The sequence below is a fragment of the Phalacrocorax carbo genome, chromosome 1, assembly GCF_963921805.1.
Source record: "Phalacrocorax carbo chromosome 1, bPhaCar2.1, whole genome shotgun sequence".
NCBI classification, from domain to species: Eukaryota; Metazoa; Chordata; class Aves; order Suliformes; family Phalacrocoracidae; genus Phalacrocorax; species Phalacrocorax carbo.
In genome coordinates this window covers 88,327,389-88,349,023 of record NC_087513.1, presented here as the reverse complement: position 1 = coordinate 88,349,023, position 21,635 = coordinate 88,327,389, and the positions used below count along the sequence as shown (strand labels likewise).

Sequence of the window (21,635 nt, the reverse complement as noted above, 5' to 3'; positions counted from 1 at the left end):
TCAGGGTCACAGGGTCATAAGATAATTCAGATCAGAAAGGTCTTCAAAAGGTCACTAGTCCAAGCTTCAGCTCAAAGCAGGGCCAGCTCTGAGATCAGCCCAGGTTGCTCAGGACTTTATCCAGTCTTGTCTTGAATTGAATGAAGCACAGATACAGCCCTGGAGACATGACATGCAGGGGAATTGCTTGGAAATGGAGATAGAGAGCTGCAGGTGAAGGCTTGTCTGGAAAGTATCAAGATTTATTTATTGGCAGCACCACTGGAGCTGGTGCCCCACAGCCAACAAGCAAGAGTGTTGCAGAGAGATGACCTAGGAAAGCAAGTGTCCTGTCCTTTCCTAAACTCTACTGGGACTTTTTGCCTTCTTGGGAGCCACCTTGATCCACTGCCTCCAACTCCCCCAGCTTAGGGGCACTTCAGGCACTGAGCTGGACTCCTCTGATTTTGTGACACTAATGATTTTATCACAGAGTTACCAGGAACAGATTCAGCTAACCTGGCTATACAGTATTAGGTAATGTTTTCTCTAAAACAGATCAAAACTTAGCCCCATTACAATGTAGGTGGGCTGAGGATGAGTACATCTGGGAAATTCCATCATTTTATTACAGCAGTACTTGAGAGTCTTGAACTGTAGACCTGGACTCCCTTGTGTTAGGCTATAGAAGAATATAGACTGAGTAATCTCTGAGTTATAAGCCTTCTTTAGGTCTCTGTTACTGCTTGCCATCTTTCCATTTGCCCATGAAGGCTTTCTCCATACCCTGGCCTCTTCCACCTTTGCCATTGCACCAGCAATGAGAAATTCTCCAGCTCAAGGCAGAGATTGCGAATATGTTAGCTCACCCTGAAGGAGTGATTCATCATTGCCAAAGAAATAAAGTACCCAGCACCTGCCACCTACCCTTGAGACTCCTTTCCTACCAGACAAGATTTAAGAGTAAAAAGTTCATCTCACTTGTTTTCTGTTTGACAACAGTTTGGAAACTGAACTTGCGAAGTTTTGGGAGTTTCCAAGATTCCCTTCCCCTGAGCCATGGAGCAGGAGGGATAACATCACATTTTAGCTTACATTCCCCTTTGAGAACCTACATTTCATCTTGCTCACACCTCCTTACTGGCCCTGCTCTCTTGTTTTCTTCTTGTGGGACAGGTAAAAATAAAGGTGTTTCATTTTAATTATGCGCAGACCTACTTCCTGCTTGTTCTTGTTTCCTAAGAAAGGATGAAGTATTATCACTTTACTCACTTGACAGCTATGTAAATGTTTGAAAGCTTATTAGGCTGCCTAACCTTGCTTTTCCATTCCGAACAGGGAAAACATTATTTAATGGGACACTGTTGAACTGACATTTGATTTATTGACCTCCAAATTATATGAAATACAGAAAAGAACATTTCTTAACACTTCTGTGGCATTTCTGACCTAGCCCATCCCATTTAAGAGAGAAATCATAAATCCATGCTGACTACTTTGGATCATCTTCATGTCCTTCATGTGTCTGGAAATGGTTTCCAGGATTAGTTGCCTTGGAGGGATGGAGCATCCTTTCTCAGGGATGGAGGTGAGGCTGACAGGCCTGTAGTTCTGTGGGCTTTCCTTTTTGTCCTTAAACGTCAGTATTCAGTGGTGGTCAAACACTGGAATAGGTTGCCCAGAGAGGTTGTGTATTGTCCAGCTGTGAAGGTATTCGAAATCCAACTGGACATGGTCCTAGGCAACCTACTCCAGCTGACCCTGCTTGAACAGGGGGGTTGGACTAGGTGATCTCCAGAGGTCACTTCCAACCTCATTGATTCTGTGATTTGCTTAAACAATCCATTTAGTTAGTTGCAGCAGCTCTGAAATATATATCTTATGAGACATTAAGTATTGATGTGCTTCATTAATATTTTAGCAACTGTCTTCATTATCACATAAATATGATTCAGAAGCACAATGAATTTTTATCACATGAACACGATTCATAAACACAGTGAATTAGGAGTGGAAGCATGAGCATTAAAAGCATTGTCTTCTCAGCTATCTTTCTGGGTTTATAATATCAGTTTATGGTTTCACGTGGCCTTTACTCCAAAGAGATTACAGCTGAAATACATAACAAGACCCAAAAGAGATATACAGAAAAGCACAAGACATCAATGCAACAGTATTTGCTACCACATGATGGATATGCAACTCTATGGTACCTACATACCAGCAGCTTATTAGATGTAAACTGTTCTCACAGGCATCATGATGGAGATATGCAAGGAGCTCATCTAAGTCAGAGAGGCAGAATGAAAGAAAGTATGAAGGAGCTTACTTGAAAATTGAACAGCTTGAAAATGGCATCCGGTGTTCAACCTCTTAGTGGTGAATGAAAGATGAGGAGAAAAATGGAAGAAGCCTTTCAAATAGAAGATGAAGCAGCTTATATTTGATCCAACAGACAAAGGGGACTCAAATAATTCAACTTCAGAGCACGTGCATTAAAAGGCCTTTCAGTTCCTGCCAAATAATTTAAAAGTTCAGGTGGTGGGCCGCTGCATGGGTGAATGACCTGGGTTCCTGAGAGGAAAGGGAGAGACAAGGGACAGTAGTCCCTTTGCTTCCCAATGTTCTCCGTTGGCATTTTCCTATGCAATGCGTGTTTCATGCCACGAGGCAGAGGCAAGGCTGTATATTCTTCCCTCTCCCTTTACCTTAATACTTATCTGTTAGGGTATACGCTTTCCAGAGCAGAGCCTACATCTTGATAAATTTCTACTCTGAGCTTCCCTACACAGCGCTTCCCAGCATGGACTATAGTCTGCCAGTGCTGCTATGATGAGTACAGTTCCCGGATCGCAGCTCACCATCACTTCATGTAGAGGGTGGTTGTCCAATCCCAAAAGTACAGCTCTTCTGTTCTGTGTGTTTTGATCTGAACATGTTCATAAGGCTTGGAAAAGGGAACCAACAGAACGAGCCAGCCACACGTTGACGCAGCAGCACAGAGCGACACTGATGGGTTTTGCCACTGGTGAAGGCAACAAGCCCTACCAGAAAGCTGGCATGATGTCTTCAGCTAGATGTCACAGAACAGTCAGAACCACAACAGATGTCAGCTTGGAGTGAATGATTTGAAACATCCGGAATTTTACTCTGGTAAACTGCCAGATGTGGCATGTGTGCACAACGTATGTAAGAGGCAACTGAGAGAGACAGATCCTTTCTGATGTAGCTGTGGACCGGCTGTGGCAGCGTCCCACTGCTTTTCACAGTTTCTTGTTTCTAAAAGGACCAACATCTTCTCCTAACTACCCTTGTCCAGCTAAAATGCATTCACTGATGTACATATTTATTAATGTATTCATTCACTCTCGTCTCTATGACCTCAGCTTCCCCAACTGGCGTTTCTTCTCTGTTTGTTAACCCTTTGCACACTGCCAAATCGGGCAGGAGCTCTCTAGAGCAGCTGTCTTTGTTTATCTGCTAGTGTACTACTTAGTACCAGAGGATTTAATCTCTTTTTTGAACCTTTCCTCATAATATAAGACAATAAAGCAATAATATTTATACTTTTTTATCACTGCCAATGGCTTTGTGGCAAAAGATGGTCTTTTTAATAACGTGTACTCTTTTGTAGAGTGGGTCTTATGAAATATGTCCTTGTCATTTTTCTGGGGCCATTCAGCAGCAGATGACAGACAGGTTAATCATTATAACTTATTTTGTAGGAAAGGTCATCAAAGTTGTCTGCAGTGGAAAGAACACACTCCTTGTTGCCAAAAAGCAGATGCTGCATGAAAAGAGGCTGGAGAAGCCACCTGTTCACCTTGATGTGAGGCTTCTGCTTTCAGGCTAGAAGAACCACTCCTAGGAGTCAGGAGAAAATTTAGTCACCTTGCCCTGTCCTGTCCTTCCCTACTTTCAAGCAACAGCTAAGTGGGGTGTGTGTTAATTTTGGACAGTCACTGAATTTTGCGATCTGACCTTTTATTCATCAAGGGTAGGACAGCCCATCACACCCATGTAAGCCACAGCAGAACAAGCCTCAGGAAGAGAGGATGATCTCAGACAGCAAGATAAAAACTCTGAACGCAGTCCTAGCCTACAAAGCTACTGGGCCTCCTTGTCCTTTGATAAATCTTTAACCCAAAGCCAGCAGTGTGTTTGCACTTTGTAAATGTTAACTTTCAGGTCAAAGGGAACATAGATGTGCATGGGTTAATCACACACTATTTCACTTTGTGCTCCTTCTGCTAGTCAAAAGAAATGACTGAACTTCGAGTTGGATTGCCCACACAGCCCAGCCTTTCATTTGGTTGATCTAGTCAAGAAAGAGAGTGTGTTTTTATTTATGAGCTTGTCTTTCATTCCACATCTTTTTGAGAGGAGTCCATGGTGGTATGCTGAGAAGGAATTTCCCCATGCGATTTCAGTAGGTATGGAATCAGAGTTTCTGTGCGTTGATAAGCCCAAGGGGCACAACAAGCTGTATCTCAGTGATATAATGACAAAGCAGGAAAGAGAAAGCACATTTCTGTACTTAATAGTATTTGCAGCAGGGGTTGGCTAAGCAGCTAAATTGCCAAAGCTAGATTTCACAGTCTCTTTGGTGCCACAGATAGCTCTGATCATTTAAACCAACTTCCTTACACACATACTGGGGTACTTTTCTTCAAAGCTCTGTTAAAGCACGTCTTTCAGAAACCCACTAATTCTACCCTGAAAAACCCCAAACAATGACAGGTCTGCTTTCTTCGATTAACCATTTCAGGTGTCATTACTCTCACTGTTCGGGAACTACATCTAATTTCAAGATCCATTTAGACTCAGTTCCTGAGAATCGGTTTATTGCAGCTTTGCCTGCACAGTTGGAAAGCCTTTACACTGCTCATACACCCATGGTTAGCCATGAAGACTCTTCTTAACTTCTTCAGTGGGTATTGTCATGTATCATAAAGAAACATTTTCCCCATCTACTGATCAGATGTTAGAATAAACCCACAGTAGCGCAAGTGGGTAATATTTAGAACAATACTTTTGGCTACGTTATCAGGCCCTCGCTAGGTAGGAGAGCTTTGCAGTTGGATGTCTGAAATTAAAGAGGACTGGGACTGATTTTCTTCTCCTTTCACTCTCCTGCCTGACACTTCCCTGATGTTTTCTGCAAAACCAGTGTCTATCTGAGGACCATGCACAGTGCTGCAGCAAAGCACAGACTAAGGAAAGCTTTACCTCTGAGCACTTTCTGGTAACTTGCCAGCCAGTGACAGGTTTATCAATAATGATAGTGGCTTTTTGTCAAAAAAAACTAGTGTGCTAAGCCACAGACTTGTTCAACCCTATGAAGGAATTAAAGTCACTGGCTTCCTCGTAAGGAAAGTGAGACAGGAACATGACTTCTAATGGGAAGAGCTGACTAACAAAATAAATAGAAGGATTAAGCTCCTTTTGCTGAAAAGCAAAAGCAGGTTTTCGATCAGCAAAGTCTGTCACCTCCTTATCAACTGAGAAATGAGGATTCAAGCCCCGACTTCACTATACCTCACTGAAAAATCTATTGACTGCAGGCTACTACACAGCAGTTCATATCTCATTTGTGGTAAATGAGAACATACTGCAGCTGCCTCTGCAAATATTATTAATAATGAAAATTTGTATTAAGGATGCACCCAAAACCCCATTATTGGATTGGTTTCACATGCTTAAAGCCAGAGACACCTTTGCTAAAGCCTGCTGCAAGGAGCAGGCAATCCTGTTGCTACAAGAACAAAAACGTATCCTCAAGAATTTAAGGTCACTGTATACATGGTTTTCCTACTTCTCCATGTGGAAATCAAGAGGGGCAGATTTGGGGGATATCCCAAATTCAGGACATATTCATGTTTCTGACTATGTCCTCAGTCATCAAACTGGTCATAAATCAACCAGCAAGCTCTGCTAAACCCCTTGGGAAAAGGGGAGGCTGATTGGTTGCTATACATTTGACCTGGGTGTGCACGGGAAGTCTAACACATCTCAAATGTACCTGCATGAGCCATCTTCACTGACACCTCTGGTACACAGCACCTGGGCATATATTTCTGCCTGGGAAATAACACAGAGAGATTGAGTAGTTTCACTTTAAAGGAACTGGTTAAAAGTGCTTTGATGTTAAATGCGTCTGCCTGAGACAGACGGAAGAAGGAGAGATGTAGGAAAACAGAGAGACAGACATATGCACAGAGAGGTAAACGGAGAGACAGACAGAGAAATCAAGTGGTACAGCAAGAGAGACAAAGCACGGTGGAGAGAAACAGAGAGAAAAACAGGAAGAAAGGGGGAACCAGAGGGTGGAGCGGGTGAGCACAAAGGGAGGGCTCTTTGTGACCCCGGTGACACCAGGGGCTCAGACAGGTGAGACATGGGAACTGGGGAGAGAAAGGGGGTAGAAATTGGGAGACAGGGAGCTGGAAGGACAGAGAAAGGGGGGCATTGGTGGACACAGGCAAGACAGGCAGAAGGGTCATAGAGGGCATGGCAGGGAGCAGAGAAATAAAGGTGAACCACACAGACCAAGGAGTGAAGTGGGGCACAGAGGAAGTGTTTGGTGCCACAGCCCCAAAATTGGGGTGAGCCTTTTCTGGGCAGCTGAAATAGGTGAGGTGCAAACAGCAATGCAACTGCCTCTGGCTGCTTATGTACTCCTGGTTCTGGTGAGAAGCTAGCACTTCTTTTAAGAATAAATGTAACTTCATCAATGTACATGACTCCATTATGCATCACCCTGTCCTAAGGGGAAAAATTATACATAATTGTGGTTACCTGCTGAGATTTAAACAAGTAAGATACTTAATTTGGACTGGAGACCTATTTGCATTAAAACAGCTAAGATTTTGGATTCACAGCATTACATTAACACAGGTGTAAGACAACCACTACATTCAAGCCTGTGGTCCAAGAAATAAACAGGGTTTCGCTGGACAATGAATATTTGGGAGAAAGATCAACACTGGGTTTTTTAATGACAGTCTAAAACTGATGTTCAGACATTCCAAGATAGAAGTGAAGCAGGAGCATGGAAGGGATGGGGCAGTGAGTAAAGGTAAAGCCAATGAAAAGAACTGGGATGGTCATTCCGCATCGCCAGCTGCATCCTGGTATTTGATACACACCACAGCAGGTGTGAGACACACTTGCTCTGTACAATATAGGTACAACCAAGGTATGGTGCTTAACTGGTGGCACTTGTGTATGGAGCCTCTATCTCTGATTAAAATAAAGAGGAAGATGTACCTAATCCCACACTACACCTAGCCAGGAGGTTAATGGTGCTTGCAACAGCTTCTGCCAGTTCCCATGGTTCATCTTATTTCTAATTATCAGTGCGTTCTGCCTCTGCATTACATTTAGGAAAACAGAAGCTACTACTCCAAACGATATCATATGGAGCTCTTTCACTGTAGCAGTGTGTGCCAGCCATGGGGGCGTGAAAACTACAAAACAGGGACACTGCAATTATCCAAACCCAAGCATGGAAAAACCATGAGGTTTCAGGATTATATTTAAACATAACTTGAATATGCTAATAGCCTTAACTCGGCCCTGATGACATACTAAAAGAAGTAAAGTAGGTAAAATACATGGAAAATGCCACACGGGTGTTTTACAAAACAATCTATTCTGATCAGGGAACACAAATGCTGAAGCACTGTAATCCTGGTCAGACGGCTCTGCAACCTTTTTTCAGGGCTTCTGATGGAACAGCACAGAAATTTAGCCTTTACCCTTTAGAATTATAACCAAATGACAGCTACCTAAAGGACTTCAGTGCATTAAAACTAACGACTGAAGTTAAATGATTTGTTTATGTAGGCTAGTGAAGGCTGGTGACATCAGAATAAATACTGTAACAACACAAACAGCTTGGAACAACTCTGGTACTCATTTTCTTCAAGTTAAACATCCAGACTAAAATTAAGAAGGGTAAACTCTTTAGTTCCCAATGTATTGAAAGCACTCCAATTTGATAAACAGATACATCAGAGCCTTGCCTCCAGGGAAGCCTCCTTTACTTTGCAGATGGGACAGTGAGACTGACCACGTAGTCACTTGTCAGACCACGCAGCGGGTCAATTCAAGAGCGGATGGAGATATCCTGGGAGGGGTTCTATGGCTTACAGCTGGATGACTGAGTCCAGGCAGACTTAGCAGAGCCTAGAGCAGGAGCCACAGCCTCAAGCAAACTTCTCTCTCAATCTGCTAACCTTCTACTGCTTGCCCACATGCTCTACTTTTCCTTGATACTATTCCCTTCATCTTGTCTCTCTCCTATTGCCACTGTTATCTTTTTCTAATTTGCTCCTGAATCTAGACTGCCAGCACCTTCAGTCCCACTGATGCATAGGAACTATGCATTCTCTCCTCTTCTGGGGTGTGAACTGACCTTCACAAGGTTTCTCATATGAAGATGTTTCTCCTTTGTGGAGCCTCAGGAGTGAAATGCACAAATACAGGTAAGCTGCAGCTAGGGCTTCGGTCACCCTACAGCATGCTGAGCAACGTTCCTTTTTTGATCAATTGAAGAGGGCTACTTGGGACAGTTGCTTCCTCCAAAACAAAGACCCATACAACCATTGCGTCACATAGCATCTTGAAGTAAATGGCCTCCCTGACTCTACAACATTTGCAATTCTCCTAAAGAAGCCACAGAGTGATGGAAGCAATAGCTCTAGCTTTCTTGTTCTCCTCTGCAGTTCCTTGGTAACTGCAGGGAGCCCAGGTCTGATTACCCTAAGACAGCACCTGACCTTGAGAAAATAATTCCAGCTTTCACTGTCAAATGAGCAGAAAGGGACATTGGTGCTGTCATGAGCTGCACAGCTCAGGCGTGGGTTATCTGCTACAAATATTTCAGTACCTTATTTTCCCTGGTTGTAAAGTAAATGTAAACCGATAACCCATTTCATATAGGCATCTGAAAACTCACTGTGCTCCTGTTTGCAAATGCTCCACGACCTTTCTGGAAATGGCCTAAGGAAAAGAAAAGTAACCACCTTTTTAATAAGTTTGACTAGCGCACCTAGCTGTCATTTTTGTGCCTGATTAGTGGCAATAGGCAGTTTTCCATTCATTTCCAAGTAGCTGCTAGAGAAGAGCTGCAGGCAGATGTAATCTGCAGACTGCAGAACTCTGCTCGTTGTCAATTTCACACCAGCATTTTACTTTCTTCTATCCCCATTTATTATTAATCTGTATTTATATCTAACTCCTGCTCTTAGTTAGTCTTTGCCAGAGGCTTAGCCATTAGAGATAACTGTGAGGAAGGAGGGAAAAGAAGAAACTGCCATAAATCAGGCTTTTACCACTCCATATAATTATGGGAAGGTGAGAAAACTGTGCAAAAGTTTGGGCTATTTATGAAAACAACAGCTTGCACAGTAGATCAGACCAGGTCAAGTCTCCTTTATCCTTAGTACTAAATATGAAAAGGAAACATCCCTATCACAGAACTTTCCTTCTAATCATGCTCAGCTCCTACTTTTTACAGGACTTTATATCCCTTTTAAAGTTCTATCCATTCTAATTCAGAGGATGTTCTTACATTTCATGTTTTCTGAATCCACTAAGCTCTCAGGCTCAGTAAGACCATATCACATTTGTTCCAAATAAGCACTGCATAAAAACATACTTTTTCCATCAGCTTTCAGTGCATTGCCTTTTAATTTAATATTAAGAACAAGACCACACTCAATTATGAAAAGATAAACAGGAGTACCCGATTCAATTTGTTCTCCCCAAAGTAAACAATTTTAATTTAAGTAGCAGAATTAATACCACTTGTTTTCTAGTCATCATTTTCTTTTCAAGGTTTCAAATCTTTTATTCCTTTTGAATAGGGCTGAACAGTGTGTTCCAGGTGAGACAACACCATTCATTTAATGAAGGCATTCTATTATTTTCCAGACCATTCCTTACCCATTCTTACATTTTGCTCACTTGTTTTGTTCACTTTACTGTGAATGAGAAGCCCACTCAGTGTCATTTTTCCTTCAGAGGTAAGATGAATGTAATTCATTGCAAAGACTGTCCGTAAGTTTTCCAAAATGGAGACAAGGATGTCACATATACGTGCTTTGTATGATAAAGTTTCCCACAGCTTTGTGAGAGGCGTTCAATTTATTGCACACTTTCCCCAAATGTTCCCATATATCCCAACAGCCAGCAATCCTAAGAAACACTCTAGGCTTCAGATTACATTTTTGGAAGTTCTTCCCCAAGTCTTTTGCAGCAAAAGTAGCTTCAGCAGTCTACCTGGCCAAAACATAATATCATTTTACTCTGCTTGACATAAGCATTATTGTCTTTAAGCATCCAGCCGGAATGGGAATGTTGTTAGGAACTCAGAGAAGTCATCTTCCACTTCTTCAGTGTTCAGTCATAATGAAGGCTTTTCAGTGTTCCTCCCCCAAACCTTTTCCTTTCAGAGAAGCCAGGAATCTAGAGACAGGAAAGATAAGTCCTCATGTCAGAATCGGCATGAGCTCCCTCTAGCCCACACTCGAGTGCCTGTTACCAAGCCAACTGTCACAATGCTTTCCTCTTCCACGCTGTCTCCAGAATCAGGACTAAAATGCTTCAGCATAGTGCTAAAGGGGCACCATCGATGAAACAAGATGCAGAACTTGAGTATGGCTCATTTGTTCCATGGAATTCCTTAAGGCTTTTTGGCAAAGGTTACAATGAAAGCCTTAATTTCTTGCACAAATCCTAAACGAGTTAATTACAGATTTCAATGTCCATATTTCCCCCCAGATTCAAATGCATACAAGAATTTATCTTCCATTCATTTTTAAAACTATTAAATAGTATTACCAAGTAATTTGTAAAACTATTAAATAGTATTAACAAGTTCTATTAAACAGCTGTTGAGACTTTATGATTTCTAACCTGAGACAGCAGCACTTCACTGGTAGTTGAAAGTACAGTTTTATCAATTGCTGGAAGCTTTAAGAAAACCATCAGAATAGAAATGGCTGCAGCAACACAAAGGATTAGCGCTCCTGCTTTTGCAGCCAATCTGTAGACACCGCTTACACCGTGACAATGAGAGCTTACAAAGAAAATCTACTTGAAACCATCAGAAGCTTCTCTGGCTTAAGGGTATTTCAAAGAGATTTGCAATCCAATGGACCTATGAATCTCCTAAAAGAAAGAGATGCACCGCTCTCTAATACTGTATGTCTATCCTATTGGTGGCATCATAAATCTATTTGATTACAATCCAGAATAACTTTTAGATATCTAACTGCATACAAGCAAAACCAGCAGACCCAATAAAAATGACCTCCCAAAACAATTCCACACTCTCGTAGGAAATAGATTATATTAAAATGGAAGGTGTCAACCAAGCAAACAAAATAAATCACACCAGGAGAACACAGGCATGTACCGATGGTATGGGACAAAAATGTAATTTACAATGCAAAGTAGATTGCTTAGGTTGCACACTTCATTGGTAAACTGAGAAAGCTGAAGAGCTTACCCAAAATAAAAGTCCACTAAAACCCCCACAATTTCGATGTAGTTAGGGTTTTCAGACCCAAAACTCAAACAGATATGCAAGGTATTTATTCAGGAATTGTTTTGTTCATCTCTGAAAAGCAATCATCTCTAAAGGAAAAATCAGGCAGATTTTGCACAAAGGTTTGTCTCATCAAAACTGCTTTGGGAATTCGAAAAGGAAAAATGCAATCATTGTAACTAAAAAGTAGCAGGATACCATAGTTAAAATCTTATCTGCTTGAGCATTTTTAATATCAAAGTCACTAATTAAGAGTAACAATTATTTATCAGAGATCTGAGTGAAGTCATAGCTACAATTTGAAACTTATCATTCTTTTCATCCTGAAGAAGTCTATAATAGAAATACCTCAAAATACGAGTGATCGAAGAGACCTATTGTAGAAAACCCACAAACACACTTGTAAGATTTACATTAAGTAGATCTTTTCAAATAATAACATTAAGAGGTTATAATGAAATCTCCCGTTCCCAGTTGGATTTTGCCTCTTTCAACATGACTGTCCACTACTTAAGATTTGTTTTAAGCTTTTGAGCTATTTTCAGTGACGCAGATGAAAGTAGTCATCAGAAGGCTGTAATCTTCGGCTCATAGCCATAAGGAATATAAAGTTAATCCCTGGCTAGCCACTAAAAATGATCAAGTAAGAAAAATAAAAATCTTACATCATGCATCAAAGACAACCAGCACACAAGCAGATATCTGCATTAAGCTATTATCCCCATGAAAGGGAGACTTCCTTTCAGTAGAATGTGGGAAAACGGGAGAAGGGAGGAAAAAAGGCATCATACAGAACTAAAAGAAGAAAAGCAAAATTTTTTTTAAAAGGCATTAAAAAAATGCTCAAAGAAAGTAAGCATTTTGTAATTTGTGACTATTTTTTCCACACTCTCCCTAAGGGGCTTTCAGCACAGCTACATCTAACGATAGATTTGATTGTATTTCAGCAGTGCTATTCAGGGTAATTTGCAAGCACCTCACAGATACAGTAAGTGGAACCTCGCTACCCCCTGCATAGTGGACTGCATGTGGGAAGGTGGGGGGCACAAAAAGTTGAAGTGGCCTGCCCAAACCAGGAGAGTAATTTTGCTAGTTCTTCACCAACTGTACTGAAAACAGTTTAATTCAGCCATTTAGGAATGAATTACAAGCTGGTATCGTACTGCCATTTTCCCTGTGGCTCCACTGGTTCTATGAAAAACACCTGTACAAAACACAAAATGCTAGTCCCAGCTGTGCAAAAAAAGCCTTTTCATTGACCTTCAGGACAGCATCTCTGGCCTAAATCTGCAACCAAACAGCCTGAAGCTGACAGATCTCAGAGAGATCATATCTGCCCTTTTTACCTTACTCTTGCAACTTGTACTATTTTAGCATACTTAATTATTTCACTGCCAATCACATTACAAAGACTTCAGATGGCAAGAGTCAGCCATTTTTCTGTCTATCCAAAACAGCTGTGATACCACAGATTTAAAACCTCAATTACCAGCATAGATTATCATTTAAGTCACATGAAGCCAGTGTTTTAAAGAGGACTCTCTCAGCAGTTCACATTACACAGGGAGAAACAAAACAAAAAAGGAGGAAAAATGACAAACCTGATTGCCATCTCTTAAGAAGTATCTCTTCTCTATGACCTGGGGAAAACAGAGAATGATCTTAGCTGGCATGGTGTATGCATAACCTCAGATTCCAGTCAACACTTCACATGTGGGCACTGAAACTCACGGCTAACTGCAACAAGCTCTGAAGGTCCCTGCTCCAGGACCACTGCATTAAGCACAAAGCTCTGTTACACACAGGAGTTGCTACCTTCAGCCATTCTTAGTAAAGTTGTGTTATCCTCAACTTCTACACATCTAATTTAGTTAGGCCTCTTTAGTAATGGAGGTGATGGTTTCATCATCCTTACTGCATCAGTTATTCCCAACCCACTCTGCAGGTGCAGCAGTTCTGAGCACTAGCAAAAGCTCATGCTGCAGGTGCGTAATAACTCCAGTCGTTCTGAACAGTCCCTGGGCATAGGTGATGCTTGAGAAGAGGTAGCCTGACTCGCTCTCCGAGAATGATGCACAAATTATCTGTGCTGAAGGATACCTATGGAGGCACTACCGTCAATCTGAGAATCAAAAAGTGATTTTTATCACCCTGTAAAATCTACACTCTCCTCCAACGAAAATTCAGGCCAAATTTCCTCTAAAGCATGATCTATTACAGAAGGTGATCCACTCTACTATGATCTCTTCATCCAATCTCTTAAACCAGAGCAATCCTTCTGTCACTTTCACAGTAGGCCTTGAAACTCTCTTGTGCAGTAAGGGAGAGTAATACACCGAATTTCTTAATTCCTGAAGTTTGCTTTAACTGGGAGCAACAGAGCTAACCATAGTCTTGTAACTCCCCGCATAACTACATTAGCACACTGCAAACCCTCTGGCATGCCCAAGGACTCCAAAAGCATATGCAGAGTTTCTTTGCACATTTGTGAGTTCTTTTTCATTGCTCTATGCAGATAAAGAATGAAGCCTTCAAGGATATCAGCTATTTTCTGGAGGTTTCCAAAATCTTTGGCCTCCCCACACCTGGCTTGAGCCAACTCGAAAAATGGAACTTGAAAGGAGCAGCTAACTGTTGTTCCACGCTCACACCACAGACGGTGTTCAATACATAGAACAATAAAACATAACTTAACTGACTTGAGTTACCTTATCAAAAAACCTGCTTAGCTTGACAGCATTGGATGAACCCGCAGCCAGGTAACGAGGATTGGTGCAATCCTAGAACACACAAAAGACAACCAAGCACAAGGAAATCAATGCAAGGAAGCCATACACATGGAAATCAACATACCCTTCCCCTTGACACACACACATGCAATCATCTAGGGAAAACACTGTATGTCTGCTGATTTCTGCTCCACAGTCATTTAAGAGAAAAGGCCAACTTCTGTTCTGTGAATCAACCGGAGAATTCTAAGTGCCCCCCTATGCACTCCACGTTTTCCTTCTGCCACCATTTATACAGCCAGCTAATAATTTTTACCGGCTCCACATGAGGTAGTGCATGAGTCTGTATGCATGTGTGTGTATATACAAGCACTCACACAGCATATGTATGTTTTTATACATACATACATACATATATACACACACAGAGTGTATATAAAGTAATCTTGAGCTTTCATTTAAAGATAGTCTGTGTCAAAACTAAGAACAGGGAACAGAAAACTTCCAACCATCAATTTTAAGTTTCAGTGACCTTATCTAACACCCCTTATAACTGCCTATGGTGAAACAAAGATGATCATTTCATCAAGCAAGGACGGCAGCCAATCAAAATGAGAAAACCTCCAAAAGCCTAATTTTTTAAACAACATCTTTACTTTCTAAAAATCAGAATCACTCCTGTATAAAATAAAACCAACACTGGTGACAAGGATACTAACCAAATTTATCTCTTCAGCATTGAAATCCTCAGCCAAGAAAGCTGTTCTGGTCAGAACTTCATTCCGCTTAGTTTCTGGGATCTGATCCAGCTTAGTTCCTATTACCAGCAGCGGAATCTGGTTATCAGCAAACTGTTCACGGTCATAGTCACTGATGAGGGGAACAAATACAATTCTGAATGAAGTGATGGTCATGTAATTGCACACAGGGGCACCATCAGCTCCCCTGTCCCTTTCAAATAATATTTATTAAGGGTCATTTTTTAACTAAGTGAGAATGTGCTGTATCTGTAAATTAAGGAGGGGCTTCTGCATCTCCGTCACAACAGAGGGACTGAAAGGAAAGAGAAAAGAAACCACGAGTTGGATTTCTTCTCAGCTTAAAAGAACTGCAGAAGAAATGTTAGGGAAGAAGAGAAGCAGGAAAGAAACAGGAATTCCAGTATTGTTCCAAGTGTATGCAGCCACCAGAGCTGGGGCTGGCATCTCTGAATATCTAAAGTTCCTACATATATACCCATTTTAAGGAGGGACAATGGAGTAAATTGCAACTGTGAAACACTACCCAGTTCCACCTTAGATCAATGAGGGTTGGAATAACAGTTCTGTTGTGGCAAGCTACTACTTATTCTATGTTCAAGTAAAGGTAGCCACTACAAGCTGAATTCCAACAAGCTTTGATTCAGATATGAATAATGATCAAAGACAGTTTTACAACCACCAGCAACAACTTGACCAAACATCTGTCCCTGACAGTGTTAAGCTTTTGAAAAGTAAAACAATTGTGAAGAACCTATATGCGGAAAACTGGAAAAATCTGCAGTTTATATAGTGCAAACCCTCTTTCCCTTCTCCCATGTTTCTACAGAAACACCTATGTACCAGCACAGGCAGATAAACATTCTTCCCACAAAAAGCTACCCCTTACTATTGATTTCCTGCTCATGTGTGAGGTTTATCAATGAACTTGAAAACTCCTTCATGACAGGTATAACAGGAGCATGGAGATACAGGAGGAAACTCTTGACAAGATGTTGGAAAGCTAATTATGAACATGCTGTTTAAGCCACACTCCTGAAATAATTCCCCAACCACCCAAAACAACAAACATAATTAAGTGAAATTCCTCAGTCTTGGTGCATTGAGGGAAAGCCTTTTGGAACAGAGACGTGCTATCCCATGACACTCCTGTACAAGGGCTTTGCATGTCTCAGTACAGAAACACAAGTCTTCAGGTATCAGGGACTGGATGCACTCTCACAGAGGCCTCAGGCAAATGAAGGACACTAAACATCTTTTCCCTTAAAGCAAGGTTCTCTGCCCTACAGTTTGGGAATCTACCGGCAGAATGGCCTGACTGGCAGTGCGAAACAGAAAGAACAGCAATTTTCTGTGATACCCCCTATTTTTTTCTTTCTTTCTTAAAAGTCTAGACACATCGCATTTCATGTGGACTTCAAGTAGCCTTAGGGATGAACACAAACTTCCATAACAGCTTGGAATTATTGTGTCTTCACTCTGCATGTATGTTTTTCACTCACCCATTTGTCACGAGAACTCCTGTTGGAGCGACATCTCTGTTGAGTGCTTCCAAAGACCAGCGATACAAATTCTGGGATGATTTCTTGTTGGTTAAGTCATGCACTAAAATTATCCCTAAAGTGAAAGAGATAGCAGCAAGATGCTATTTAATGATATGTATATATTTTTCCTTATCTTACTAAAATGACATCTGCAGGTTCCCAGATATCTGAGAATGAAGAAAGGGAAATATAACTAGTTCAGTTACAGTGAATAAGCAAAGCCGAAAAATATCAGGATGCAACAGGTTTTTTAAAGCTGCTTATCAGGAATTGGATAAGAGCTAAGAGAAAAATCTCATGAAAGGAGGAAGCAAACAGCTGCCTCAGGGCTTAATCTGCAAGACACTTGCAGACATTCCCTGATTACGCTCTGTCTAGTCCTAATGATACTGAAACTCTGTACTACTGCAGCAGAGAATTTAGCCTTTCTCTGTTTTACCTAATTGGTAAACATAACTATCTTTTTGTCACACCATCTAAGAAGTTGAAAGGCTGTTTCTTTGTTTCAAAGCTTTTAGAGAGCACTATTGCTTTCCTGCATTTTCCAGAACTAATGCTACATACTTGGGGAGGTATCCAAAGGGGAAACAGACTCTGATAAACTTTCACAGTCCACCAACTGGCTGAAAGAAACACGAATTAATAAGATTTCATGTATTTAAGATTCTAGCATTACTCATTACCATGATCCTTCAAAATGTAAATTCTGAGATAGAAAAACAGCCACACAAACTTCCTAGCTGTGCTATTAACAGACACCCGCTTCTGATAACCACATTTCCTAACTCAATTACCAACTCCTGCTAGCAAATTTCTTCTATTTATTCACACCTTTTGCAACCTGTGGAACATTCCTACTTCCTCCAGACTTCAAACCATCATTAGTTCAAGGACAAAATGAATTATACCCCTTAGCTTCATCAGGATTTGTTCTCAACACATTTCACAGCCCACAGGTGGAGAAAACTTATTAATATAATCTTTCACCTTAACTCCCAAAGGTGCCATCTACTGTACATGCCACGAACAAACCACATTTCCACAAATATTCTCCACTACCCCACAAGACTGTGCACTCTCCTGTGAGAGTTCCCAGCATATGACAACCATAGTCCTATTTGAAACAATTTATCTCAGTAACAGCATAAAAAGGCAACTCAACTGTGTGCCCACCCCCAGCGCTGGGAGAAGAAGCCTGATACAACATACCTTGGACTGCAGCAACAGATTCAGAGGCACTGCTGCATCATATGCAGGAAATGCACTCCACCTCCAGACACCCTCCCTCAGTTATGGTTTTGACTGGTCAGTTCCCTTACCTGCTTTGTCAAAAACCTACACAGTTAGTTGCACCAGCAGAAAAAGACTATGTCAACACCAAAAAAGGGCAGGCAGGACCAATGACTACTGAAGGAAGTGTTCCTCTCCTGTTAAGCTCTGCAAGCCACAGCCTTACTGCCTAGTCGCTGTCCTAGACCATCACAGTCCACACACCAGATGCAGAGACACCAAAGCAGACCACCTGCAGTCAAACCAAAGGCAAACTGTACCTAACCTGGTCAACAACCAGGTCTCGCTGACAGCCTACATAGATGCTGCCACAACCAAACATTAACTGCCTTTTGATCTCAGGTTTTCAGACCACTACAAGCCCAGAAAACACAAGCGGTCAGGCAGAAGGAACACATTCATCTTCCCCTGTCAAATCAGGTCAAACAGAGACAATTTGTGACACAAGCTCTAATGAAGGAATTAATCTAATGAAAGAAACCAGAGCCAAGGCTAACTACCAAAGTCAACAGTTTTCATATGCAAGCTGCCTAATAATATCTTTTGGGCAGTGGAGAAAAATAACTGTTTTAATAATATCATCAACTATAATTCAGACACATAAGTTCAAGATTTAATCTCCTAATGGGCTGTTCTAAGACATTTCCAAGTCTGACCCCCACTCACTGGCATACTGTGGATTTGGTGTCAAAAAGAAATACATTTTTTTCATATACCAAAGAGGCTTGCTTTGAGGGCACAGCTCAACTCAAACCTTGCTTACAGAGGTCTGGTTAACAATATAAGCAAGAGGTACCTATACAGTTTTCTTTCTGGGAGAGGAGGAAGAAATAACTAGTTAAATAATCACAGAGCAAGAATGTTTATTGTATGGCTAAACACATTATTGAAAGGCCCTCAAAAAACTGAGGACAAGAAATGAGAATCAAACAGAGCATTTGAGACTGATTTTAGAAGCAGCTGTTAATCTTTTGTGCACCTATTTTTAGTGAACTATCCTTGGATGCCAAAAAGTAACAATTGAAATACTGTGTTACTAAGTTTATAATCTCTTATTTGCTCTTATTAGTGGTACAGATGAACTATTAGGCCTTTAAGTCAGTCCCTCAACAGAAGGCATAAAATACCACTTTCTGTCTACAGCAAGATTCAATTATTAAAAATAATTTGGCAAATTAAGTGAGCAGAGGCAAGATGGTTATCAGCATACTGCAATTTTATGGAGAACAGTTCAAATTTGCCAGGGTAGGCTATAACTATGAAAGTTCATACAAATGCAAATAATTATTTCCATGCTGCAGGTTTTGGAACTGAACCGATGAGAAAATATAAATCATAATTCTGCACGTATTTGAGGCCTGGAAAGATGAAGGCAACCTTTACATCTGCAAGTGTAGCTGGAAGGGACCCCACTGCAACTTCAAAGACTCCCTGCTGCCCAGCTGCACAAGACTGAAGTGAAAAGCTGATGAAGCTCAATTGCACAGGTTTGCCAAAAATAGCTTTCCTGTTCAGAACTGAATCCATAAAATTCTGCCTACAAATGGTATCAGGTTTTTTCCTGTATAAATGTCCTGGAATCAGAAAAGAGAACAATATATCCCTCAGCCAGACTTAAAGGAATCCTGCTGCAGAACCAAGAGACAGCTCATGACAGAAACAGTGATAAAACCAGATTTACAGCAAGCAAACTTACCATTCAGCAAGTTATAAAACACTGCTCGTGTGCTTTTCACACTAGTGGCACTACCCACTGAACCTCCAACATCCCATAGCTCAATGTAGTAGGTCTTCTCTTCTGGAGTCCCTTCTTTGTAGTCATGGATCTGAAGAAAAATTCACATCATACATAACCACAGCACCAGCTCACAGGAGTTAATCCACACATCACTTATACATTCAGCTGAAAGGATTATTGTACTTGGATAGAAATTTGTAAATTCTCATGTTGACACCCTTTCAAATCTCTCAAGTAGAAGAAAGATGGAATGAGTCAAGCAGTGGCCACTGGATACCACAGCTCTTCATGAGGTCCACCTTGGTGAGTCAGCAGGGAGTCTCCTTTCTACCTCAATATTAACAAACTTAATGCCTCATGATGTGCTTAGAAGTAGCATGTTGCTAAAGCAGATGAAAAAGTAAGGTCATAGCTTCTTACAGTTGTTAAAACCCACATGGTAGTGTGGCAAGAATATTAACACAGGTGACCACACATCCGGTTCCAAATGACTACCTTTTGCCTCTCCAAATTCTCATTGACACCTCAACTGAATTAAACAACAATTTTTGCCCCAGTATCTGCTAGGTATTTTTGCTCCACAGTCAACCAGGATTGCCATGTTTCTTTCCCCAAATCTTGGAAATATATTTCAGCATAGACAGTAAAACAGGATCATTCCTAACCCATGCAACATATTTCAAGGAGAATGCAGCAAGGAGTGATAAAGGAAGAAAGCATTTATCACCACCCCATGAGGTCTGTAGGTTAGGCCGAAAAACTATTAGACAAATATCATCATTCCTCTAACAGCAGGTCCTGCAATAAGCAGAGAGGAAGAGAAGTAACCCTACGGTCACGCTCAGTACCCTCAAATTAAACAAGAAAATTGTTTTTTCCCCAGTATGTTTGGCTGACAATATAGTTACACATTAAGTGGTGATAAAGTGAAGTGATAAAGGGAAGTGAACTTTAAGCTCTGAGCCTTCTGTCTTGAACTAGCTGCTCCATGACTTGTAACACACCAGTGGCCACTGCAGTGAGGAGAGACAAATGACAAGTATCTTGTCTGCTTCTGACAACCTTGTAAGGTCAAAACTGTCTCACATAAGCGCCCATCTCATGTTTAACACTATTTGCTTCTAAAGATTAAGCTCTCGGACAAACAGAACACTGAAGCACACTTCTTTCCCAAGGAGGGAGGGGGAGGAAGTAATTAAAAGAGAAAAAAAAAAGAAGGCAAGGTCTTTCCCCTCCATGTTAAGACACAGCTATGAAGAGGTCGGGCACGTCACCTACTCGAACATCCACCGAGCAGCCCACTGTCCAGGACGGGTTTCCCAAGACCTGGTTTTGGCATAAGAGGTGAACAAGTGAAGATTTTCCAACACCTGCAAGTGCACACAGAGAGATGACATCTCCTGGGAGATCACATACGGGCAGGTGTGTGAGGCGAGAGGCCACGAGCAGAGGCACTGACTAACCGCGGACAGTTACCCAGCAGTAGCGAGTAACGGCTACCAGTGAGTGCCCAACGGCCGGGGCAAAGGGGGATGGGAGGCATGGGGCAAGGCTCCAGAGCCCAGCAGGGACGTCAGCACCGCCGGCCCCGGGCCGGAAAGCCGGAAATGAGCAAGACCACCCCACCCACCGGTTCCCTGCCAGGCGGCGGGCGGGATGAGGGGTAGGGCGAGGGAGCGGCGCGGTACGCATGCGCCGCCCGGCACCTCCAGTGGGGGGGGTACTAGGACGCCCCCCGCCCGCGCTCTGCACGCGCGTGTTGGGCGGGGCGCGGGGGGACGGGGACACACACACACTCACCGGAGTCGCCCAACACCAGCACCTTGACCCTGTCCAAAGCCGCCATCTTACTCTACCTAGCAACAACCCCCGAAACCACCGCTCCCTCCCCAGCGCCGCCAATGGCGGCGCACGCTCCTTCCGCTTCACTCAGCCTATTGGCTACCTCAACTTCCAGCTACTGGCGTCGCTTTCACTTTTGACTGGTTCAACTCATGAGGGGGCGGGAACGCTTGGGGCATTATGAGGATATGACTGGCT

The 21,635-nt window shown here is 41.9% G+C and overlaps 1 protein-coding gene across 2 annotated transcripts; it reads right to left on the bottom strand.

The window, feature by feature from the left end:
* Nucleotides 1-9,651: 9,651 nt before the first annotated feature.
* On the bottom strand, nucleotides 9,652-21,500 carry RABL3 (RAB, member of RAS oncogene family like 3). Of its 2 annotated transcripts, none has more exons than XM_064465655.1 (8): nucleotides 21,396-21,500; nucleotides 20,874-20,965; nucleotides 19,554-19,683; nucleotides 16,526-16,640; nucleotides 14,985-15,135; nucleotides 14,245-14,316; nucleotides 13,138-13,176; nucleotides 9,652-10,452 (listed from the first exon to the last, which is right to left on the bottom strand). In XM_064465655.1, the coding sequence occupies exons 1-8, from the start codon at nucleotides 21,439-21,441 to the stop codon at nucleotides 10,387-10,389; spliced, it is 711 nt and encodes a 236-aa protein (XP_064321725.1). In that variant the 5' UTR covers nucleotides 21,442-21,500; the 3' UTR covers nucleotides 9,652-10,386. The 2 variants fall into 2 exon arrangements, with proteins under 2 accessions (XP_064321725.1, XP_064321715.1); XM_064465645.1 differs by lacking the exon at nucleotides 21,396-21,500 and adding an exon at nucleotides 21,059-21,302.
* Between the last annotated feature and the right edge of the window lie 135 nt (nucleotides 21,501-21,635).